The 23,770-nt window shown below is 33.9% G+C and overlaps 1 protein-coding gene and 2 long non-coding RNA genes across 12 annotated transcripts in view; 2 read left to right on the top strand and 1 right to left on the bottom strand.

Annotated features, from left to right (window-relative positions):
* LOC106072680 (zinc finger protein 99-like) overlaps nucleotides 1-23,770 on the top strand; it is a 43,295-nt gene that overhangs the window by 3,227 nt on the left and 16,298 nt on the right. For 3 of the 10 annotated variants that reach the window (XM_056041818.1, XM_056041817.1, XM_056041814.1), the window contains exons 4-9: nucleotides 530-2,311; nucleotides 4,824-4,974; nucleotides 6,637-7,168; nucleotides 7,694-7,794; nucleotides 15,153-15,269; nucleotides 22,687-22,742. In XM_056041818.1, the coding sequence (XP_055897793.1) occupies nucleotides 530-2,278 (1,749 nt within the window). In that variant the 3' untranslated portion in view covers nucleotides 2,279-2,311; nucleotides 4,824-4,974; nucleotides 6,637-7,168; ... (1 more) ...; nucleotides 15,153-15,269; nucleotides 22,687-22,742. Of the gene's footprint in view, nucleotides 1-529; nucleotides 2,312-4,823; nucleotides 4,975-6,636; nucleotides 7,629-7,693; nucleotides 7,795-15,152; nucleotides 15,270-15,397; nucleotides 15,504-22,686; nucleotides 22,974-23,770 lie in introns of those variants that run through there. The other 7 variants (XM_013233102.2, XM_013233105.2, XM_056041812.1 and 4 more) reach the window with 5 other exon arrangements.
* LOC129928261 (uncharacterized) lies at nucleotides 6,728-14,178 on the bottom strand. The gene is made up of 2 exons (XR_008779847.1): nucleotides 13,310-14,178; nucleotides 6,728-7,106 (listed from the first exon to the last, which is right to left on the bottom strand). It is a non-coding gene; the product is annotated as an uncharacterized LOC129928261 (long non-coding RNA).
* Nucleotides 21,316-22,742, top strand: LOC129928262 (uncharacterized). The gene is made up of 2 exons (XR_008779848.1): nucleotides 21,316-21,944; nucleotides 22,035-22,742. It is a non-coding gene; the product is annotated as an uncharacterized LOC129928262 (long non-coding RNA).

The following is a 23,770-nucleotide window of genomic DNA, read 5'->3' as shown; positions in this document are numbered from 1 at the left end:
CCCACTGGTCCACAACTGAGATTGGACCAAAGCGCTATAAGCATGAAAGTAGCGCTATGTAAAAGCTATAATAATAATACTATAGCCTTTTAGTGTAGAGTATAATAAAGAAGAATCACCCTAAAAAATCTAAAGAAACCATGTAGACCTGAATGCATTTTAAAGAATTATGTGAAATAAAGGGAAATTGGCACCTCAATCAAAGTATTTTAAGCATTTGGAATTTTCAAAAGGCCATGTACCTAAAACTTAAAATTTTTATTATGATGGTATAGTATTAACTCTTTCTCTCCTAAATGGTCTCCCTTTTTTTATTGATGCTCCCATTGTCAATGCTTTTAAACATGTTAGTTTCATTTTCGTTATTATATGCAAAATGTTTTAATTTAATCTTGAATTGTTTCCTTTTGCTAAACATTCAGAATTTTTTCTTTAACATATTTTCCCTGGATAGGAGTTGTTAAATTGGGGGTGTTTAAACAGATTACATAAATTGATCTTTTTTTTTCTCTCTCTGTGCTTGTTTTAGAACACGGAACCTCATCCCGGCCCTTCTGATGATCAATCTACTAAAGCTTGTAAATCTAATGCTAGAGGAATTGTTATTGAAGATAATTCAGATGACAGTGATTTTGTTTTATCAGATGGTGATGCCGATTCAGATGAAACATCCAGTGAATCTAGTAATAGTAATGATGAAAGTTTATCAGCCCCACCCCCAGCTAAAGTTCCACGTAGAATGTATTTAGTTGTCCCTACATGTTCTTCTGAGTGGAAAAAGGCAGAACCAGGCACTAGAACAGAGAATACTTTTAAATTTGTTCCTGCAAAAAAAGTAGGAGTGAACCTGGATTTAGTCAGTGCTGCATCAGATGATCTAGATTGTTTTTTTGCTCTGATTGACAGTTCAGTTGTGGATAGTCTTGTCATCACAATAAATAATTATGCCAACCATAGGACCAAGTTAAATACCCCTGCACGTAGGAGGTCAATGTTTAGAGCATGGAAACCGGTTACAAGCTATGAAATATACAAATTTCTGGCTGTGACTACAATGATGGGGTTGAACTCTCGTCCATTTATGCGAGACTACTGGTCAACACATCAAGGCTTGTACACACCATGGTTTACCCAAATGTTCCAGAGAGAAAGATTTGAAGTTCTTTACCACTGCTTTTTACATGCTTTTGAGGTGGATGCAGAAGATAAATGCAAGATTAAGCCTTTCATTGAGTCGTTAGTTACTAGATTTAAAAAGGCTTTTACTCCAGGCCAATATTTAACTGTTAATGAAATGATTGTAGGGCTTAATGGAAAATGGGCTTATAAACAAATTAATCAAAGCAAACCACCTAAGTATAATATCAAGAGCTTTGGTCTTGCGGATAGTGCAACTGGCTATGTGTATAATCTCTTGATATACTATGATGATGTCAATGCATCTTATAATCCATCAATGGATGAAGATGGTGGCATTGCTAAAAAAATATTCAAACAACTTCTGAAGAATATTGGCAGAGGATATCACATCTTTGCTGATAGGTGGTACACATCCCAATTGTTGTTGGATTTCTTGCAGAAGAAAAAAATGTATTTCACTGGAACACTGCAAGTCAACAGGGTTGGATTTCCACCAGAAGTCAAGTGGTTGAAGATGGCAACTATGGAGTCCAAGTACTGGATAAATGATGACAATTCTTTATTGTGCATGGCCTTTAAAGACAAAAAAGCCAAAAGACATATTAATATTGTATCCAACAATGCAGCTGCTGAAAATACTCAAGAGAAACACCCTAACAAGCCAAGAATTTGGAACGAATACAATCAGTACATGAACAGTTGTGGTCGAACTGATCAGCTCCTTGGGCACTATGGTTATCACAATCAAAAGTCAAAGGAATGGTGGAAAAAGCTTTTTTTCTGGATCCTAGAAATCAGCACCATAAATGCCTTTATACTATTTAAACAAACAAGGTCAGAAGACCAGAGAAACTCAGCAAGATTTTCACTTAGAAATTTTAAACTGAATCTTGTGGACAGACTTACCGAATATGCTGCCTCAGTTATTCCTGAGGGTGAGAAATGTAGGATATCAAAATCAAGCAGAGGACGTCCATGTCCCCTAGAAAGACTTGTTGGGGCTAAACATGTGCCCATGAACGTAAAAAAGGACAGAGTGTGTAAACACTGTAGGTCAGGAAGAACAGTTTATGTTTGTGCTGGTTGTGATTCTAATCCACACATTCATATGGATTGCTTTAAAGCTTATCACAGCTAAGCCAAGCAATTTTTTTTATCTATAAATATAAATGTAAATACTTAATAACATTAGATATAAACATATACTGTTCAGTGTAAATTTTTGCAAGTTAAAAAAGCAAGTTTTAGGGATTATAAGCATCAGTTAATGTGTTTTTTATTTTTTTTTTATGTATACTAGTATAGAATTTTGTGAAAATAAGGATTAATACTAGAAAAATATATTTCTTTTTATGTAGATTAGGATGGGCATTTTTCTTAACAGCTTGGGAGTTTTTAATTTTTAACACTTGAAGACTGCAATGATGCTATCAGGGTCCTGTGCCATGAGTCGCAATGCCAAAATGACACTACCAGTGTCAAGTGCCATGAGCACCGTACCGAAATGACACTACCAGCATCCGATCAACTTTTCCCTCTTTACTCCTTTTTTCTTTTCTAGTGCACATTTTCAATGACTTCATTGGTTTATGGAAACAATATTTTTTCCCTTCTGAAACATTGTAAATCTAAGCTGTTTTTATTTCTAAATATTTTTTAGCCAAAGTGACTAGTGACTTTTTCATTTGTTTGCATGGCTGACAAGCCTTCTTGTTCTTTGTCTGGCTCTAGGCCTCCTCGCCGTTTCACTGCTGATAAGGCTCTAAATATCTTTTTAGATATGAATAATAGTTACATGAGTGACATAAGAAAGTTGTCCTGTAAGCTCTGAAAGTGATTTTCAGCCATCAGATTCAAGCAAGTCTGATAGTGAAATATATCTACATTTAGACACCCTTAGATCTAGTTAACCAAATGGGTGTCACCCCATCCAGGCCCTAGTAGAAAGTCTAAAAGGGTCACTAAAAGTCTAAATAATGATCGTTTGACAGTGTTATGTTTTTTCTGTACACTCTTGGATATAGTTTAATTTTTTTTTTACTATAATAATGAATAAGGACTGTTGGGATATTCTTTTTTTTCTTGGGTTAGTCAATTTTTAAAAGAAATCAAATATCTTTTTTTTTTTCGTCTCTCATATTACCTAATTTTTTTTCCAGTGACTATTTATAACAATAAAGTATAAATTATCTTGTAGTACATTCAAGTTCCAACAAAATTTTATAAACAAATCTATGTTTCAACAAACAGAAAAAACAGTATGACATTTATAAATAGGCATATGTGATAAAAATGAGAGAAATAAAATGGTTTTCAAGAGTTAAAGATTAAATTCAAAACCGAAAATTTAAATACCGGTATATAATTTTTTAGCATGTTTAAAATTAAGATTATACTCTCATCTCTAATTCTACATAACATTTATCTTTTTCTGATAAAACAAAAAAGTTACTGTATATAATTTTCATCAAAACATCAGTATATAATTTTAATCAAAACATCAGTATATAATTTTAATCAAAACATCAGTATATAATTTTAATCAAAACATCAGTATATAATTTTAATCAAAACATCAGTATATAATTTTAATCAAAACATCAGTATATAATTTTAATCAAAACATCAGTATATAATTTTAATCAAAACATCAGTATATAATTTTAATCAAAACATTGTAATGCACTGTGAAAGGGGGCAAAAAGACTTTTCACCAGAATTTGGAAAATACTTATGGAGATAAAGGAGTTGAAGCTTTTAAAGACTCTATACTCTTGTGTTGTACAGGAAATGTATGTAACAATGGTTGTGCTTGCCCTGGATGTGGCAAAATATGTTGGTCACAGCTGGGACTGCACAGTACTGAATTCCTCAGTAATCTTCAGGCTCGAAGACTAGCCTTATTTTTTTTTTCTTTAGTTATTTAATGGGGTTTCTAAAATTTAGAACTAATAGATATTTAAACCTTAGGCATTAAACATTTGTTCTATATCATAGACAGATATTTGAAGCACTAAAAGTAGGACAAGCTAGACACTAAGTAACAACATTGATAGCATTCAACTTGAGACATTGTCCACTTATATTATTAAGTTAGTTTGTAAGTTAATCGCCTTTTGAAATTTTGTTTTCTTATTGTTCAAGAGAAGGACATTTACATATTCAATGCTTATTGTTTCCTAGTTTTGAATTATTTTTAGTGCATGTCTCTCACTATCTCTTTCTCTCGCTCTAACTCTCAAAGGGAGATAACTATAAAAAAATAAATAATTAAAATTAAAACAGTATGTCAAGTTTAAAAAATATTTACTTTGAACTTTACAACAGAAAAAAAAGCCTCATAAATAATTTCTTAGGGTGTCCAAGCAATTGTGGTATCATCACTTTCAGTTGAAAATTTTAAAATAAAAAGATAATAAACACATACTGAATTTCACTTTAAAAAAAAAAATTAGTTTAGTTCTGAATGAAAAACGGAGTGCTAATGATAACAATATACAAAACTTTAGTGTACTGCAGGTACTTTCTATCTTATTGATTTGACCTACATTTGGGGTCTAAAGTTGACTCTACATTCATCATAATTTGAGTTATTGGGTTCAAAAAAGATTTTTTTTTTGGTAGTAATATTTAAAAAATATACCAATTGCAATAGTCAGCTATTTATTTATTTCATTTTGCAGAAAGGAATAATGAATTTGAATCAAGAAATGAGTTTAAATCTAGATATGTTTGCAAGAAACACTCCTAACAAAGATGTGCTTGCTGGACCAAATCAGTCCAATGAAAATGGAACTCACCAGCTAGTTAATGCAGATTCACCATTTCCATTATGTAAAGAAAGTACCAGTACTTTATCAATCTTAAAGAAATGTGATTTTGTTAATAGTGCTAGAAATTTTTTAAAATGTGACTTGTGTCAAAAGCAAATGTTAAAAATTAATTACTTAGAAGTTCACTTGGCAAACCATTGTGGAATAAAACTGTTCAAATGTCATAGTTGTCTTAAAGAATTCTGTCATGCCTCAAGCTTAATTGAACATGAAAAGAGTCATTCAGGTAAAAATGCCTTTAAATGCAAAATTTGTCCCAAAAAATTCACTCGGCACTCAAACTTAAAGAGCCATGAGAAAATTCATTCTGGTAAGAAACTATTTAAATGTCTTATTTGTAGGAAAGAATTTATTACGTCTTCTAAATTAAAACGCCATGAGTTGATTCATTCTAGTATAAAGCCATTTAAATGTTCATTTTGTCAGAAGGAATTCCGTCGAGTCTCAAATTTAAAAGACCATGAGAATATGCATTCTGATAAAAAACCATTTAAATGTCATACATGTGATAAAGACTTCATCACACCTTCAAACTTAAAACGTCATCATGAGATCATACATTCTGGTAAAGGTCCATATAAATGCTATTTGTGTCAAAAAGAATTTAGCAATGACAGAAAGTTAAAATACCATGAGATAATACATTCAGACAAAAAGCCTTTCCAATGTCCAATTTGCAATAAAGAATTCAGACGTGCGAGAAGCTTAAAACAGCATGAGACGATTCATTCTGGTAAAAAGCCATTTCAGTGTAAAATTTGTCAAAAAGAATTCACACAGTCCTCAAATTTAAAACAGCATGAAATGATTCATTCTGGTAAAAAGCCATTTAGGTGTCAATATTGTGAAAAAGAATTTGCTTATTCCAGAAATTTAAAATGTCATGAAATGATTCATTCTGGGAAAAGGCCATTGAAATGTCAAATTTGTCACAAAGAATTCATTTATTCCATAAACTTAAGATGCCATGAGGCTATTCATTGTGGTAACAGACAGTTGAAATGTAGTATTTGTGAAAGAGAATTTTCTAAACTTTCAACCTTAAAAACCCATCATGAGATTCATACTGGTAAAAAAAAATAATTAAATGTTGCATTTGTTATAAAGAAATAAGTTATGCCAGAAACTAAGTCACCATCTTATCTTATAAAATACAGATGTTATTTCAAAAAAAGATGATTACATCCTTACGCGTGTTCCTAGGTCAATCAAGTCATGCATGTTAACCAATGACTTAAATTCTGCCAAGTCATTAGTTTTCCTGCTGACTCAGGCAACCCATTCCATGCTTTAATAGCACTAGGGAAGAAAGAGCATTTGTACAAATGTGCCTTTATCTTTATTTTTCTGAGTATTTTATTAGGTTTTGTATTTGAAGATTATTTTTCAGTGTTTTATGTATAATTGCTACTTAACTTTCAAGTTTTATATCTTGAAGGCCCTCTAAATTTAATGATTTTACTAAAGGTGTTACTCTAGTAAAATGTTAATTTTTTGTTTGTTATTAATCTCACTGCTCTATTTTGTGTCTTTCCCAAACAGGATGCATATATTCTATTACTGGCCTAACCAAGGTTAAATATCATTTTAGTTTTATGTTCTTAGTTGATTTGTAGAAATTTCTTTTAATAAACCCTAATCCTTTATTTTGATTTTTTAATAGTTTCCTCAATATGGGGATACCTCCGATACCATGACAGTATTTGGCATTTTTAATATGTGCTCCTGGTCTACCATGAATAAGATAAGTGGAATTTATTTGTTTTAGTTTTTTTTTTTTTTTTTGTTACTCTTAATAACTGACATTTTTCTGGGTAGAAAGACATGCTCCAATTAGATTCCCATTTCTGTTATTCATCTAATTCTCTTTGTAAAATTTCTATATCTTGTGTTGTTTTTATTGTTCTATATTATATTGCAATCATCTGCAAATAATCTGACTTTGTTCCTGAACTAATGCAATTTGGTAAATCATTCAAGTAAATGAAAAATAGACCTAAGACTATGGTATTCCTTGATGTACTCCTGAGTTTACTGTTATTGGTGTTGATTTGTAGCCATTTATTATTACAGTTTGTTCTCTCTCTCTCTATCAGAAAATCCTTAATCCTCTGATACAATGGACGATCAATGCTAAAATATTTAAAAATTTTAAGTAAAAATAAAAAAAGCATGAAAGTACACATGAAATGAAGGTAAATCTTATTAAAATATATTTTTATTTTGGCACCAAAGTACTAACATTGTTGCATAAATCAGAAAAGAAATCTTCTAACCTTTAGATAAAACTAAATGTAACAATGTCAGACTTAGGAATATTTTACACTTTGTTTTATAGTTTTTCAAACCTTCCAATTTCTTTAATGGGAATTAGAATGCAATAATGTTCTGATGCTTTTAATTACAAATGAAGAATAGTAAGCTTGCTACAATTCAATTATAAGATATATTTTAATAGAAATAATTTTTATGTCTGTTTTTAATGTTCTAATTATGGAAATGTTGTACATTCTATTAGTTCTTTGATTAGCATAGATGTTTTCAGTAACGATGATAAACATTAGATTCTGTACTATAATATACCATTTAAGTGGATATTTTAAAATGTTTAATTTTGTACAGATTAAATAGTCTCTTTACTGAGAACATCACCGATTTTCATGTTGCAGTTGTTTTTTTTGTTTTTTTTTATTTGTTTGTTTGTTTTTTCTCTCACTAAGACATATTAGTTAACTGAAGATCAAAACAGATTAGTGTTCAACATGAGTCTTGTGTCCAAAGTTTCTTTCAAGGGCACATTCTTGGGTCTTAGACCTTGCTGGTATGATTTAAAACACTGCCTACATCACTGGCGGATCCAGAACTTTGGAGTGGGGGGGGGCGATTTTTTTCCGAACCCTAACCCTAACGCCCAGTAAACCCTAACCCTATGCATAAACGTGCGTACAGCAAAAGCGTTTTCTTGCATTTTTCTCTGCAGAAACGCATTCTTCTGACATCTACAGCTCATTATTTATCAGTGGGGTTCGGGGCGAAGCCCCAACGCCAAAAGCGTTTTCTTGCATTTCTCACTGCAGAAACGCATTCTCCTGACATCTACAGCTTATTATTCACCAGTGAGGTTCGGGGCGAAGCCTCGACGCTAAAAGCGTTTTCTGGCATTCTTCACTGCATTAACGCATCCTCCTGACCTACAGCTCCATTATTCATTCTACTATAAAGTGCCTTTTGAATAATGAGAAAAATATTCTAATGTGAATTTATAGTCCCTTAATACATTGCAAATACAACTGATTTGTTCTTTGAAAAGATTAGATACCCCACATATTTAGATTAAGGTTTTGAAGATCGCCGCCGAAAAAAAAAATTCGATTAATAATATTCAATAAAATTCTAGCATAAATTGTGAGTTATAGTCCTAAATTTATTTAACTAGAAAAATATGAGATAGAGTAAAGGTTGGAAAAAGTCGACTAGGAAAAGATTATCTGGCTTTTGAACTAATCTCAACCGTGACTGTTATATTGAAAAATTTCGTTTGAATTATAACTTTTCCAAAGCAAAGTCTTTCTTAAAATAGTTATGATAAATTCATGTCAAATTACACAAACTCTGTCTGGAAAGGGGTAAAATGAAAACGATTAATTCTCACTCCTTTTTATAATTTCTGCTATTGATTGCATTTTGCATTAAAGAATAGGGGTTGGGCGACTCGATATAAGAATTTACTTTATAGCATATATAAATTATATTAGAGACAGATTTTTGTAATTTTGTAATTTCTTACTATAATACAAAAAGAAAAAGTATTAATTTGTCCGATGGGGGGAAGGGGATTGCATGTATCGCACTTCCACCTGTTTATATTATATAGATATTCGACTAATTTTGTTCACATACTATGATTTCTCCATAAAAGTAGGACCGCCCCCCCCCCACTCAAAGGGTTTAGATGGGAAGGGCGGTGGAGGTATTCGCTCTTCCCCTTCCAATCGGCCAACAGGTGAACGAAATTATATAAAGACCGGTTAAAATACCAATAACAAGTTTTAATCATATAGATATTTAATTGATTCTGTTAGCTAGCTGTGATTTGTACAAATAAATAGGACCGCCCCCCCCCACTCGAAAGTTTATGGTGAGGGGGGGGAGGCGGATTGATGCCATCGCCCCCTCCCGACCCTACCAAATCGGCCAAAATACATACAACTAGCAGGAAATGAGAAGGCTGACACACTCGCCAAGAGTGGGAGAACAAACTCACAAGTAAACTCTGCACTCTATCCAGAAGAAATTAATTGTAGATAAAATAAATGAGAGATTGACGAGCTCCCATCCAAATCACAAGAAAGATGACGCTTACTATAAGCTATCCCGACAAGACCAACGTCTAATCTTTCGACTCAGGACCGGACACAACAGAATGCGACAACACATGTTCCGGAAGCTCAAAATTGGAACCAGTGAAATCTGCCCATGTGGAGTATCACCAGAGAATGCCGACCACGTCCTCCAAAACTGCTCTCTCTACCAAGAGGCCCGTATAAGACATTGGCCCCAAATCACCCCAATAGAAAGAAAACTATATGGAGAGCTCCCTGATTTGGAAACCACTGCGCAGTTCATCTCATGTATTGGTCTAGTCATATGAACACTCCAACATAACAATGAGAACGATGAAGAAGAAGAAGGCCAAAATACTAGAAAGGGGGGGGCGAAATAATCTAAAAATAGGTTGAAATATAAATAATTAGTATATATTATTAACATAAGTAATAAATTCGCATACAAATTGTGTGAATTCTATACTATAATTCGTCCGCCCCCCGATCGCCCCTACCGCCCCCCCCCCCTGGATCCGCCAGTGGCCTACATAGGCCACCTATGTGAATGAAAATGTAAAAAAATTCCTCAAAACACCTCTAAATGTTTATATTTAACTGATTGGTAATAATGGTTTAATTTATTAATTATTTAAGTTAGGTCTAGATTCTCTTATTCTAGATATTAGATACCAGTATCTAGTTCTTAGTTAAAGCGGAGTTCCTTTGGACAGAATTTTTATAAGACAATCGTTGTCATTGTGGTTTCAATCTGATCAGGAATAATATGTGTAATTTATTGAGTTTTTACTTTTATATTATAACGATAAAGCTTGTCTTTGAGTCCGAAGATTAGTGAGGAATGCAGCATTTCATGTGGCTACGCAGTCCCAGCTGCGACCTACATAATTTGCCACATCTAGCGCAGGTATAACCATTGTCCACCGGTAGTCGATGTAAATTTTCTTTTCGCCGTCTACATCACTCCTCGACAGCGGAATTTCTTTGAGTCTCAAATGTGTGACCTCCAGCTGTTTTGTTCTGAAGCCGCCAGCAACCAGGTGTTCTCTCTTATGTCAGTTAAAGCAAGTTGGCGCCTAAGATGGTCTTTAAATCGTTTCCGTGGGGCACCTCTGTTACGTCGACCATCTTTCAGCTCACAAAAAAATACTGCTTTTGGCATTTGTTCGTCCCCATATGGGATACGTGCCCTGCCCAGCATAACTGTCGGTCCATAAGAAGTCCCTCTATATTATATACTTAAGAATATAAGTCTTAATCTACCTAGTAGCATATTGTGTGCCATCTTATATAAAGATTTATGACTAGAATCCAAAAGATAAAAATGCGGATTTTAAAATTATTATTATTATTTTCATATTTAAGTAAAATGAGTATTTCCCATTCAGGACAATTCGGTACGGTTGTAAACGACATATACATATTAATTAAAAACGTATCAACTGTTTGTTAAACTAGCGGTACCTTAATAACAGGTTTTTGTAAGCCACCCAATTTGGCATCGAATTGATTTAAAATAAAAAAAAAACACAAGGCAGAAGTTTTATTTGCAGAAATCATGGCTGAGCTAAATCTTCCTCTAAGAATGCTGTGAACCTAATGACAAATGGAATCATTAAGCCAATATGCCCTGACGCTGAAATAGCGGAAAGTTATCTCCGGCTGCAGGTCTAGAGATACTGCTATAGTAACGGAACTAGGTTTCATTTTTCATTAAAGCCTTATTCAATAATTCAAAGGACCATTAAATTCTTATCTTATCTTATATAATACAGACGTTACTTCAAAAAAGAAGATGATTACGTCCTACGCGTCATGCATTTAGTCATGCATATTAACCAATGACTTAAATTCTGCCAAGTCACTGGTTTTCCTGGCTAGCTCAGGCAAACCATTCCATGCTCTAATAGCACTAGGGAAGAAGGAGTATTTGTACAAATTTGTCCTAGCATATGGGACGAGGAATGTGCCTTTATCTTTGTGTCTTTCAGAGTATTTTATTAAATTTTGTTTTTGTATTTGAAGATTATGGTTCAGTGTTTTATGTATTATTGCTACTTTACTTTTGAGCCTTCTGTCCTGAAGGCTTTCTATATTTAGTGATTTTACTAAAGGTGTTACTCTAGTCAAATGTGAATATTCGTTTGTTATGAATCGCACTGCTCTATTTTGTGTCTGTTCTAGTTTCTTAATGTTTTCTTGAGTTGAGGGGTCCCAAATAGAGGATGCATATTCTATTATTGGCCTAACCAAGGTTAAATAACATTTTAGTTTTATGTTCTTATTTGATTTATAGAAATTTCTTTTAATAAATCCTAATGCTTTGTTTGATTTTTTTTGTAGTTTCATCAATATGTGGATTCCATGACAGTTTTTCATTTATTATAACACCTAGGTATTTTGCGTTTTTAGTCTGTGTTACTGGTTTGCCATGAATAAGATAAGTGGAATTAATTTGTTTTAGTTTTTTTGTTACTCTTAACAACTGACATTTTTCTGGGTGGAAAGACATGCTCCAATTTGATTCCCATTTCTGTAATTCATCTAATTCTCTTTGTAAAATATCTGTGTCTTGTGTTGTTTTTATTGTTCTATATATTATGCAATCGTCTGCAAATAATCTGACTTTTGTTCCTGAAGTAATGCAATTTGGTAAATCATTTATGTAAATTAAAAATAGTAGTGGACCCAAGACTGTTCCTTGAGGTACACCTGAGTTTACTGTTATCGGTGTTGATTTAGAGCCATTTATTATTAGTTTGTTCTCTCCCTATCAGAAAGTCTTTAATCCACTGATGCAGTGGACCATTAATGCCGAAATATTTTAATTTTCTAAGCAAACTATGGTGGTGAACTTTGTCAAAAGCCTTAGAAAAATCTAGTAAGATAGCATCTATTTGTTTACTATTATCTAAACCTTTTGAAAAATCATCAAATAGTCCTATTAGTTGTGTTTCACATGATCTATATTTCCTAAAGCCATGTTGGTATGGTGTGAGGACATTATGTTTGTCTAAGTGGTTTATGATGTTGCTACATATTATGTGTTCTAGGATTTTACATGTGATGCTGGTAAGTGATACTGGTCTGTAGTTTCCTGGGTCAGATTTTTCTCCTTTTTTAAATAGGGGGGTGACATTAGCTTCTTTCCAGTCCTTTGGTACTCTGCCCTGGTTAAGTGAAGCCTGAAAGAGTATTTTGAACACTTGGGCTAGCTCATTACTTAGTTCTTTGAGTAATCTAGCTGGAATACCATCTTTATGTCTACAGGCAGATTCCTTATTCCATATGCTAGAACAAATTTGTACAAATACGCCTTTTTCCCTAGTGCTATTAGAGCATGGAATGGTGTTACCTGAGTCAGCCAGGAAAACCAATGACTTGGCTTAATTGAAGATATTGCCATTATTTGATTATTAGTAAAATATTTTTCATTGAAAACGTGATTATCCTACTCTTGTAGATGCCTGTTGACAAAAATGGCATAAATATTGCGCATTGTATCCAATCAGAGTTGAAGTCTCTTGAATTTATTAGTAGAAATAACAGCTTGTTAACAGAATCAATTAAATATCTACATGATTAAATGTTTGTAATCGATATTTTAACAGATCTTAATATTGTCTCTCCCCTCTGGTATTTTGACCGAATCGGTTGGGTGGGGGGTGGGGGGGGGGCGATTGCATCTAGTGCCCTTCCCACTCTAGCCATCTTAGTGGAGGGGGTCCAATTTTTTAAACTGAAATCATAGTGTGTGTACAATATATGTTAAATAACTAATAATAATAATGCTCATCGATAAAAAAAGAAAAAGCTGCTTTATAATAATATATAATAGAATATAGGCCCTATAAATTAGAGTAAAATCTAATTGCTACACTTAATATCTCCTACCTAGTTCGATTTTTTTTTTGTTTGTTCAGAGCTTTGAATTATAGTTCTATAACAACACGAAGTTACAAACATGCCTATTGAACAAAATGTATCACTTACAAATTAGCTTTTTTAGCGGCCCCCGAAAGGTGAAAAGACGTTATTAGTTTTGTGTGGCTTGTCTGTCCATCCGTCCGTCCCGTTTAGATCTCAGAAACTAGAAGAGAAAATGAAAATCGAACATCATGATATATTAGATCATTCAAAGTTCTGATGCAACTGCTACTTTTTTTTTTCTGAAAGCGAAAAATCTAATTTTTAAAATCACTTATGCCAGTAGTTTTTTTTTTTTTATAAAAATACACTACTTTTACAACTATTCACTATTAAGAGTAACAAAATCGGGAGTCTCTTTAGTAGGGAGAGGTGACAATTTACCATATTTTTTTTTACACATTTATGCAAACGGTTTTACATTTTTTGCCCCAAAAAATATTAGTTTTTTTTACATTTGTATTGCTAAGTTAAGTAAGTTATGTCATACTAACTACTACATTTACACACAAAAAATCTAATTAGTATGCATATAATTTGGACATAATTTAAAACAACAATTGATAAGTAGTTTTTCATATTATCGTGTGAACTGTAGCGCTACACTGTACAAATAGAACACTCAACCAAAGGAATGTTGTTTTTTTTCTTGAAGATTTGAATAAGAGATTGACCCTTTTCAAAACAATTAGATTAATTAGAGATTCATTATAAGACATCAGTTAGGCCAGGTTCACATCTAACTTCACATTCACTTTCAACTCTCCTTTGGTCTGCTGGACCTCTGGGGCACCACACAAGATCTGTCAAGTTTTTTTCTCTTTGTCATTTGTCTTTGATAGAATTTCATTCTAATGTTCTTTCTGAAAATATTGAAACCTGCCACTTCTGGGGCCGATTTCGAGTTTGTGTTTCCACACAAACTGCCTTTGAAACCTTGTTTAAATATTATTTTTTTAAGATATTTTTTTTCGGCGGCGATCCTCAAAGACTTAAATCTAAATTTGTGGGGTATCTTATCTTTTTTTTTTCAAGGAACAAATTGGTTGTATTTGCATGTAGTAAGGGTCTATAAATTCAGATTAGAAAATTTTTCAAGTAAAACATTATTCAAAAGATTCATGAATTTTTTTTTAAAGTAAAACATTCTATTAAAAATTCATGAAAACTAGATATTCTATGGCGTTTAACCATTGTTCTGTCGACGTCATATTCTGACCAAAACAGGCCTACCGCAAGAGGGCTTTATTATCATGAAGATAATATTACGATAAATACGCCTAATAATGATATACTTACGTCCCTTATGCCTCGATTGTCTGTCACTTGCCCCCACGTTAGGCCTACTTAAATTACTTCATTTGAGCTTCCTTTTTAATAGGATGAATAATGAGCTATAGATGCCAGGAGAATGCGTTTCTGCGGTGAAGAATGCAAGAAAACGCTTGGATCGGGCCTTTGCCCCGAATCTCACTGGGGGAGCTTAAAGCGCTCCCCAGACCTCGAGCTGTCAAGAAAAAGCCCACCACCAAGATGACTTTTCCCCCCCGAAGGTTGCATTTAATATATATAAAATATGCTGTGTGTGTGTTTATACATAGGGTTTACTGGGCGTTAGGGTTAGGGTTTTGGAAAAAATGGCCCCCCCCCTCAAAAGTCCCGAATCCGCCAGTGGTGTGTATAAATTTTGATGTATTGTTAAAACGTCTAAGTTGTTGAAAGCAATGTGTGTTATGTGTCCCGGTTTCGCTGCCCAAATATCTAGTCTCCTTACCTATGCCTATTATAAGTTAATAAGGCCGGCACTGCTTGTAGAATTAAAATAAGCATAACAATAATTTATAAGACATGAAAATGTTTGTTAGTTAAAAAAGTGCCTTTAAAAAATTGAAAATTGTCATGTTTTTAGAATCTTTTAGTGTTCATCTGCGTGTGGCCGCTGTTGCCCCCATCTGAGACTGGCGCGAGGGGAATCATGCCACCCTTGCCCCCTAGATCTATATCCTTTATCTACGCCTAAGACATGGTATGTATTATACATATGCAGTAATTAAAGTACACCTTTTATTTTTATATGAAAAGTAGTGGGAAAGTTTTTTTTAAACACCGCATATAACTGTATCGACCTCTTCTTTGTTTAGTAAACACCGTATTTTACAAAGAGAAAGGAAGTGAATGTTTTTCTCATTTGAATATCTACACTAGTTCTAGCTAGTCACCGGACTAGTGTAACTAGACTCACTAGAACATCCTCTATTTGGTTAGTAAATTCCTAGGTTATTTTAAGCCCTTTAATAATATATTTAACGTTTTCCCTTTTGGTTATAAACTAAGCGTATTAATTCTTTACGCGCAACATCACTGCACCGAATATCATTTTATTAATATTTTATTATCATAATTATAATTTAATACTAGATCTAGATCTAGAATCTAGACTCTAATAAACTCTAATATATAAATATAATTATATAGATTTAATAGATTATAGATGATTCTTATTCTGCAACTAAAGGACTATAATAATAGCTGTATTCCTTTGAATTACCACTCTTAGTCAAGATTTTATTTTAAAATAAAGCGGGTCACTTCATGCTCCTATATTGAACGCTGTTTTTGGGCTTTCTCCTCACTTGGACAGTGTGAGCACTGTCATTAAACATCACTATGTAATTGTAATATTAATTGCTAATAAATTATATAGATCTGTGTTACTTAAAATTTTTTTATATTGTATTAAAAGAAGTAGATTCCATTTTGCAATATGTATTTATAGTATATTTCCTCAAATATACTCTCTCTCTGTCTCTCTCTCTAACTCTATATATATCATGGGCGTAGCCAGGATTTTGTTTTCGTGGGGAGGGGGTTGGGGTTGGGGGGCTTTTTCTACCCCCCCCCCCCACCCGCAAAAAAAATATATGTTTGTATGGATAGATGTGTGTGTGTCTGTACATAATTAATCTCTATTACATTCTGACGCTTCATTCTTTTGGAAGACGTTTATAGTGCCCAAGAATAGGTTCTTCCTGGAGTTATGGAAAAAATTGCAAAAATTGTAGACTCCTAGCCCAGCAAGGGGTCTTGGGGAGCGCTGAGAGCTCCCCCAGCACGGGACGGAGCCCCGCCGCCAAGCACTATTTCTGGTATTGAAAGCCAATTAAATGCATATTCTGAGGTACCTGCCTACAGTGCATTATTTTGCTATCAAAAAGTTTTATTTTAAAAACCTTATGTACTATTCTTACTGACTTAGAACCCTCCCACGCCGTTCGGCGCATTTGCTTGCAAGCTGTTTCCACAAAAATTTGTCACTGGCAATGTCTGAAGCCTCTTATTCCCACCTGCTCTGAGGACTTCCATGAAAGAATGGCGCCAAGTTGTACTAGGATGTCATTGCAACTCTTATTATGCGAAATTCATTTTGTCGGAGAACATGTCCCGCAAACCTCATCCAACAATCTGTCACAACCTTACTAAGGGGTCGACTCCCACTTTAGACCTGATCTCTGTAACTGACTCCTAAAATGCATCTTAGCCGTCTTTGTAGAGCCACATATAGTGCTTTTCAATTTCATTGCACTTTATAAATGGAGCTCAGCCACTGGTAGACATTTGTAACTTCTCTTGACTACGATCTTGGAATTAGGTGACTATTTGCTTTAGATGTTATATCGAAAAGGAAGTCTTATCGTCAAAATCATCTGTTGGGGGGTTTTAAACTAAAATATATCTGGAATTGTTTTTGTTTTTTAATTCAAAATCACATTGAGTTACGGTCATAGAATTTGGTGATTGTAGTTTGCTTTAGAAATAACATTGAAGAGAGAGGCTTTCAACCTTAAAACGCTCTGTAAGGGGATTTTAAACTCAAAACTATCTTGAGGGGTTTTAAACTTTTAAAAAAGCCATCTGGAGGAGAGGGGGTTGAAACTTTAAACCCCCCATTGGCTTGGCTACGCTCAAAGAATTTTAGTGTGTAATTTGCTTTTATTTATATTGAAGAGGTATTTTTTAGCATCAAACCCCTCTGAAGGGAAATTTAATTTCAAAACACCCAATAGGCTTGGCTACGCTCAAAGCATTTTGATTGCGAATTTTAAAAAATTTTTTTTTTAAGATTTATTTTTTACCTTCAAACCCCGCTGGTGGGGGGTTTAAACTAAAAAAAACCTTTGGCTATGCTCATAGCATTTTGAGTGCTCAAACTCAAAACCCCCTGGTAGGGGGTTTTAAACTCAAAACCCCTTGGTAAGGGATTTCAAACTCAAAACCCCCTGGTAGGGGATTTCAAACTCAAAACCCCCTGGTAGGGGTTTTCAAACTCAAAACCCCTTGGTAGGGGATTTCAAACTCTAAACCCCTCAAAACCCCCTGGTAGGGGTTTCCAACTCAAAACCCCTTGGCTGTGCTAAGGCAAGTGATGGTTTAGTATTAAAATTTCACCTAAAATAAACAAAATTAAATCAAAAGATCAGTCACTAAACTGGGGGGATTTCATTTCAGGGTGGGGGGGGGGGGGGGGTTGAACCCTAAAATCCCCCCTGGCTACGCCCATGATATATAGAATATATATATAGAATATATTTTTATATATATAAATATCGTTTAAAGTTTTATTATTTATATACCTATGTAATCTATGTGTAGAAACAGACAGAAATAAATCTATATAGATTATATTATATATCTATAAATTAATTATTATAATTTATTAAACATGATATTTTCACCTAGGCTACATGTATTCTCTCTCTTTCTTTTAATTCCCACCCAAGGACCATCTTCTTCTTTTCATAATTTAGATGTTTGTTTTGTTACACCTTAACGTCCCATCCCTCCCATAGATGCTTATAATTCTTTTCATGACTCTCTCCCCCTTCCCTCCACTGCCTGGTTGATAGTTTGTGACACTAAATTCTAAATGCTTAGTGTATATACCTTTCCTCACCGCCAGCTCATCTGGAGTGATCACCTGCAGTGGGAATGGTCTCTGGCTTCAAATTAGCAGCCCGCACTTTTTTTTTCATTCATAAATTATATATTCTAGATATCTCGATCTAGGTCATGTTTATTCATTGAAAAAATCATAGATTTATTAATCCCAATAATATTTCTTATTACGATTTTGTCTTGTGCACTATAGGAGAATGTGTTTAATTCATTATTATTCATTGAAACACCTCCTTTTTTAATTTTATTTAACAGCTAACAGTATGAATGTGATTGGAATGTCTTTCTAAAGATGTTTGGTAGCTTATTTTGATATGCCCATCAGCCTATGGTCAAACAGGCTCATAATATAGCCTTCATCCCTTATATGGGTATGAATTGCTGTGAGAGGTTAAAACAACAGCTTTACATACATGGTTACCGAGAATCTAAAAAACTGCCATCTGCTTTGGAAAAACAGAACAAAATTACCGGAACTTATCTAAAATTGGACATGCGCTGTCCTGAAACGTCGTTTTTAGCTCCAAACATAAAAACAAATGAATTACAAACAAAAAAAGCGACCCGCTCAAGGAAGGAGAATTCGATGGAGTGTTCAAAATATAAGAACCTCCTCTATGCCAATTATTAATTATGGCGAATAATCGTCACCGTGACACTAGCCTGACTAGACTTAGACTAGTGACTAGAAAGTAGATGAGTAGGTTACTTAGTAAGTTTCTTATAACTGGACACCCACTTTCGAGAACTAGATCTAGGTCAGATTTTTTTTTTTTTTTTTTTTTGGTGAAGGTTTAATTTACAAAATAAAACTGAAAGCAGATTCTTATTCTTCAACTAATGGACAAAATAAAAATAGCTACAGTGTTCCTTTGAATTACCACTCGTTATTTTTTTTTCATAGTCGACATAGAGTAAATCACCAATTGCACACACGTTGGCGCATTTTTTTCAGTTTTTAATTTTTAACTTCCTAATGGTCAGATCTAGGAAAAAAATGAAAGTATATATAAACTCACAACAAATTTCCGTAAGGATCAATAAAGCAGTCTTAGTCTTAGTCTTAGCTATTGGTCAATAGAAATAGATTAGTTGCTTTGATTGCCAACATTTTTTTAATACTTAAAATTTAACTCAACTTGTGGTAGGGTCTGTAAAGCTTTGCGAACGCAAAAAACACGAGTGTTAACGTTTGCCAACGCCAGGAAAACATTGCGTACAACGCATAAAGAATATATGTTAAAACCAATTTTATTTAAATACTAGACCTAGCTTGATTGGTTATCACTCTCAACCCACAAAATATTTCCCTTCTCTGCTTGTAACTGACGTCACACCTAACCCCACCTCTCACCATGCACCAGTTTTTACCTGTACTGGCCTCACCTCGCCTACGATACTGGTCATTCCATCTCTTCTGAAACAGGTGGGGGAGGGTGCTAAGCCAACAATTATCAGCTTTTTTTTTTCCTCTGGGAAACTGAGCCGCTCGTTCACTCCCCCCCCCCTTCCCCCCAGCTCCAGAGTTAGGTTACTGAATGAACTCTCCCATACATGAATGCCGCTTGAGTAAACATCTCTAGGTCACTATCCCTACACACTTGCCATTGTTGGCTGCTTGACCCCTATTTATTTGTTTTATGTAAGTGTTTCTCAACCTTCATTTACGTCAATAGACTATAAGGAAGAAAAAAAATGTCCATGTGTAATGTTTTGTATATTAGAAAAGTTTTTTATGTGAAATTAGTAGTGGAATGCCCAGTTTGATTCTTTGCGTTGATTGCACATTTTTTCTCATTGCAAGAAGAATGTTGACTTTAAAAAAAGGAATGGGACGGGACAATATTGAATACATTTTGCCTTCTCCTAGCATCTATCTCAGTTCTTCATCCCTGTTATAGCTCTAGATCATGTTTATCCGTATTAGGTATGGTCGTAGAAATATTTTCAAGTGAAATAAGACTTCTTGACACCCGTCTTTTTTGTCATACATAAGTCATCGACACAACCATTCACGACAGTTGGTAGAAAACAGAATGTTCTGGCATGAAAAATTCAAGTAAAATCATATTAGAGGCTACATGCATTGAAATATCGTCTTAATTAAAAAGTTTTGAGTCCCTCTAGTTGCATATTAATCGTGTTGCACATTCCCTTTTCACTTTTGCGAAAACGATAGGCCTACAACTAGGCATTCATTCTATAAGGTCTCGCTTAAATGATCAAGCGACACCTCTGAATTCAATCAATTTACCCTTTGGACACTGAGCACCGTCATTGAACACAACTTCACTATGTAATTGATAATAAATTATATTTGTGTTAATTGTATTATAAGAAGTAGATTCACTTCAGCAATATGTATTTATAGTCTATTACCTCATATATACTCTATCTCTCTCTCTAATATATAGCTTTATGTTTAGCGATATTCCCTTTCTTTTTACTCATTCACATCACACTTGGTTTAGCATCGAAAACAAAAGCAAAATTAATGTCCATTTCCCGGCCTTGAGTTACAGGAGGGTAGGTCTGAGGGGAAGGAGATTTTTTTTTAGAAAATTTAAGTATCAGTTAAACATAAACTATCTAAAATGCTTCTAAATAGGCCTAAAACACACACGTCATAGTCTTTGTGTAAATATGGGGTGCTCCATAATATTCGTTTGCAACAATCAATGACACTAATGAATGGTCTTTATCACTATCAATGACACCAACCAACCAATGTTGAAAATGCATATCAAAGAGATGTATGTAACTCTAATCTAACATTTTCTTACTTATTTTTGTTTTTGTGTGATGTGAATTAGTAAAAAGAAAGGGAATATCCCTAAACATAGTGCTAATGAGGGGCAGAGTTGGGTATAAATGTGTATAAAAAAATGTTTTTGTGAGTGGCACAATGCTGCTCTCACTCTTTTTTTCTTTTCTTGGCACTCTAACTATTGATTGACCAGCCTAGCAAGGTATCATCAACTCAGTACCAGAAAAAAAAACAGCTTTGTAGCGGGAGGGACAATTATTGAACCATCAGATACCAAATTAGGTCACAATCACTGGGTGGAATGAGCGGGGTCACACAGTTTTTTTTTTTTTTTGGGGGGGGGGGGGGGGGGGGCATCTAGATCTAGGTAGGTTACAGTATATGGTCTTTTGTGAAATTTTGAGAATTTAGCAGAGTAGGGAGCAATTAAAATAGGGAAAAGTGACACTAATCTGTTGGTCTTGAGTTGGTTTAAAAAGAAATTGATATTAAAATATAAAAAAATTGAAGATGTTATTATTTTTAAATACTATAAGATGAAGTGTTCATTAGTGTACACAGCTGGGAATGATGTTCATTAATGTTAGCGCTGGACCTCATTGACCTGACCCTCTTCAACATCATATTTGATTGTAACTATGCGTAGCGTAAAAAGCAATATATAATATCTATTTTTATTGACAATTGGATGACAAGTTTATAGATGTTTCCAGTTTTTTTTCCTAGGACTAACCTATAAAAATTCAAACATTAAAATTGCTGCGACAACGCTTAACTTGTTCGGATGATGAAAAATATATATCTATTTCATTCGTCCAACCATCATCATCTGATGATGACCACTTGTCACTGTGTATGTAAATGTCATCCAGGGCCAGGGAGCTGTCTGAGTTACGCTGGGAGTGATTGAGTGCTTGCTGCTTTGCACTGTTGATGGTGTTTTCTGCCTCCTCATATAGTCATATATTCGAAATGTAGCCGGTGAGACCTAGACTCTAGATCAATAGTCTTTAGAAGTCAAGTTCCCCTTTGAGATCTTGCAATCTATATATATGTTTCTTTGGTCACCAGCTCATGAGCAGGGTGACATGTGGCCAGCATAATGACCAACCAAATTCAGGTGTATGACTATGTAGCCTACCTGTTACTACTGTTAGTGTTGGATGGACTAAGAGTCAGAGGCTGATTTAAAATCCAGAAATTAAATTCAAAATCCCAGTCTTCACTGAGATTCGAATCAAGGACCTCATGCCCTTGTCATGCCTTGTTTAGAAGCCAAGGGCTTAACCACTCAGCCACAGCGCCCCCTAAGTCTAAGTTAAGTCTTAAGTGATAACAGGTTAAATTTTGTATTTTTTTCTTCCATGGCAAATGGGAGAATTAGTGATGAGTAACTTAGGTCACTTTAAAAAATATATAGATTCTCTCAATATTTTCCATTTAATACACATTAATTCAAAGCACAAAACTCTTCAGTAGACCAGTTAATTAGCTTAAACCATAAAATGTAAGCATTCTGAATTGTTTGTAAAATATTGGCAGTTCAGTTTTATCTATTTTATTGGTGGAAGTGTTTGACTTTAAGAATTTGATGAGGCCTGCTTTACTGATAAAATCATCTTAGGACTTTGTGATTATTGCGGCACTTTAGTCCATTTTATAACTTTAGTATGCAAATTTATATTTTATTGAAATTTACTCCTTTTTTTATTTTTTTTAATAGGAATAGCCATTATTGTATTTGCATTACCACAAGATGCCATGTAACGAAACTGGATTAATGAGCTGACAAAAATCATTCAAAAATTGAAAAAAAAAAGACCAATAACATCTTGCTTATATAGGTACTGAGAAGCTGCTCTTTCAATGGATGTCTTAAAACAAGACTTTACTACTGAGCTAAAAAATATCATAAAAGTTGAGAAGATAAAATGGTCTTCACATTCAGAGATGACAGAAAACAGTTTCATGTCTCAAACTTCTAAATTAATTTTAGTGGAACAGACGCAGGTAAGACAATTTTATAGAATGCCCAATTAATACATATAAGAAATTACATCTCAAAAATAAAAATAAAAAAAAAGATTTAATAAGATTTTGTTTTAGCTGGTCCCTACATTACTCGGCCACAACAATACTGAAAGCAGATGTAGATCTAATCAATCACATCGCTTCATTCTTATAGTGACTGGTAGGCCTAGTCCATATACTATGATTGTAATTGGTACAGTGTAGTGTAACTGAACTGCTTATTTTCTGCGTGTGTTCAGCTTGTCGGAAGGTCATGCCCACGTGCTTATTCACTGTTTACTGTGATCTTGTTGACTTGTCTAACAGCTATAACCATGTCAGTAGGTTTCTTGTCTGACCATTCAACAGACACTATTCCCTAATGTGCTAGGAAAAAATGCATGGTGGACTTTACATCATCAAGTACACGCCCTAAAGTTTGTTAAAATCACTGGTACACTCAGTCTATTTTTTTTTTTTGAAAGGGAAGGGTGTGGATAAAAATTCAATGAATTTTTTTTTTCTCAAGGTGGTAATCCTAATGCTCTTAGATCTATATAAAAATAATACTTAAACCATTTTTTTTATTATTTAATCAGTGAGAATCACAAATCATTAAAATTTTTTAAAACCTACCATATTTAGAAAATTTAAAGAAAAAAAAATAAATACACAAATATATACAAGGGTTGTAAACGTATAAAGAATAATAATCTACAACTGTTATATTTTGTAAAGCACTTGGGGCACAGTCCATATTAGTAGTTCTGACACGAGTTGGATAACCAGCGACACTT

The sequence above is a fragment of the Biomphalaria glabrata genome, chromosome 9 (genome assembly GCF_947242115.1).
Source record: "Biomphalaria glabrata chromosome 9, xgBioGlab47.1, whole genome shotgun sequence".
Taxonomy (NCBI): Eukaryota; Metazoa; Mollusca; class Gastropoda; family Planorbidae; genus Biomphalaria; species Biomphalaria glabrata.
The sequence above is the reverse complement of the archived record's forward strand: the minus strand, read 5'-3'. Positions and strand labels throughout refer to the sequence as shown.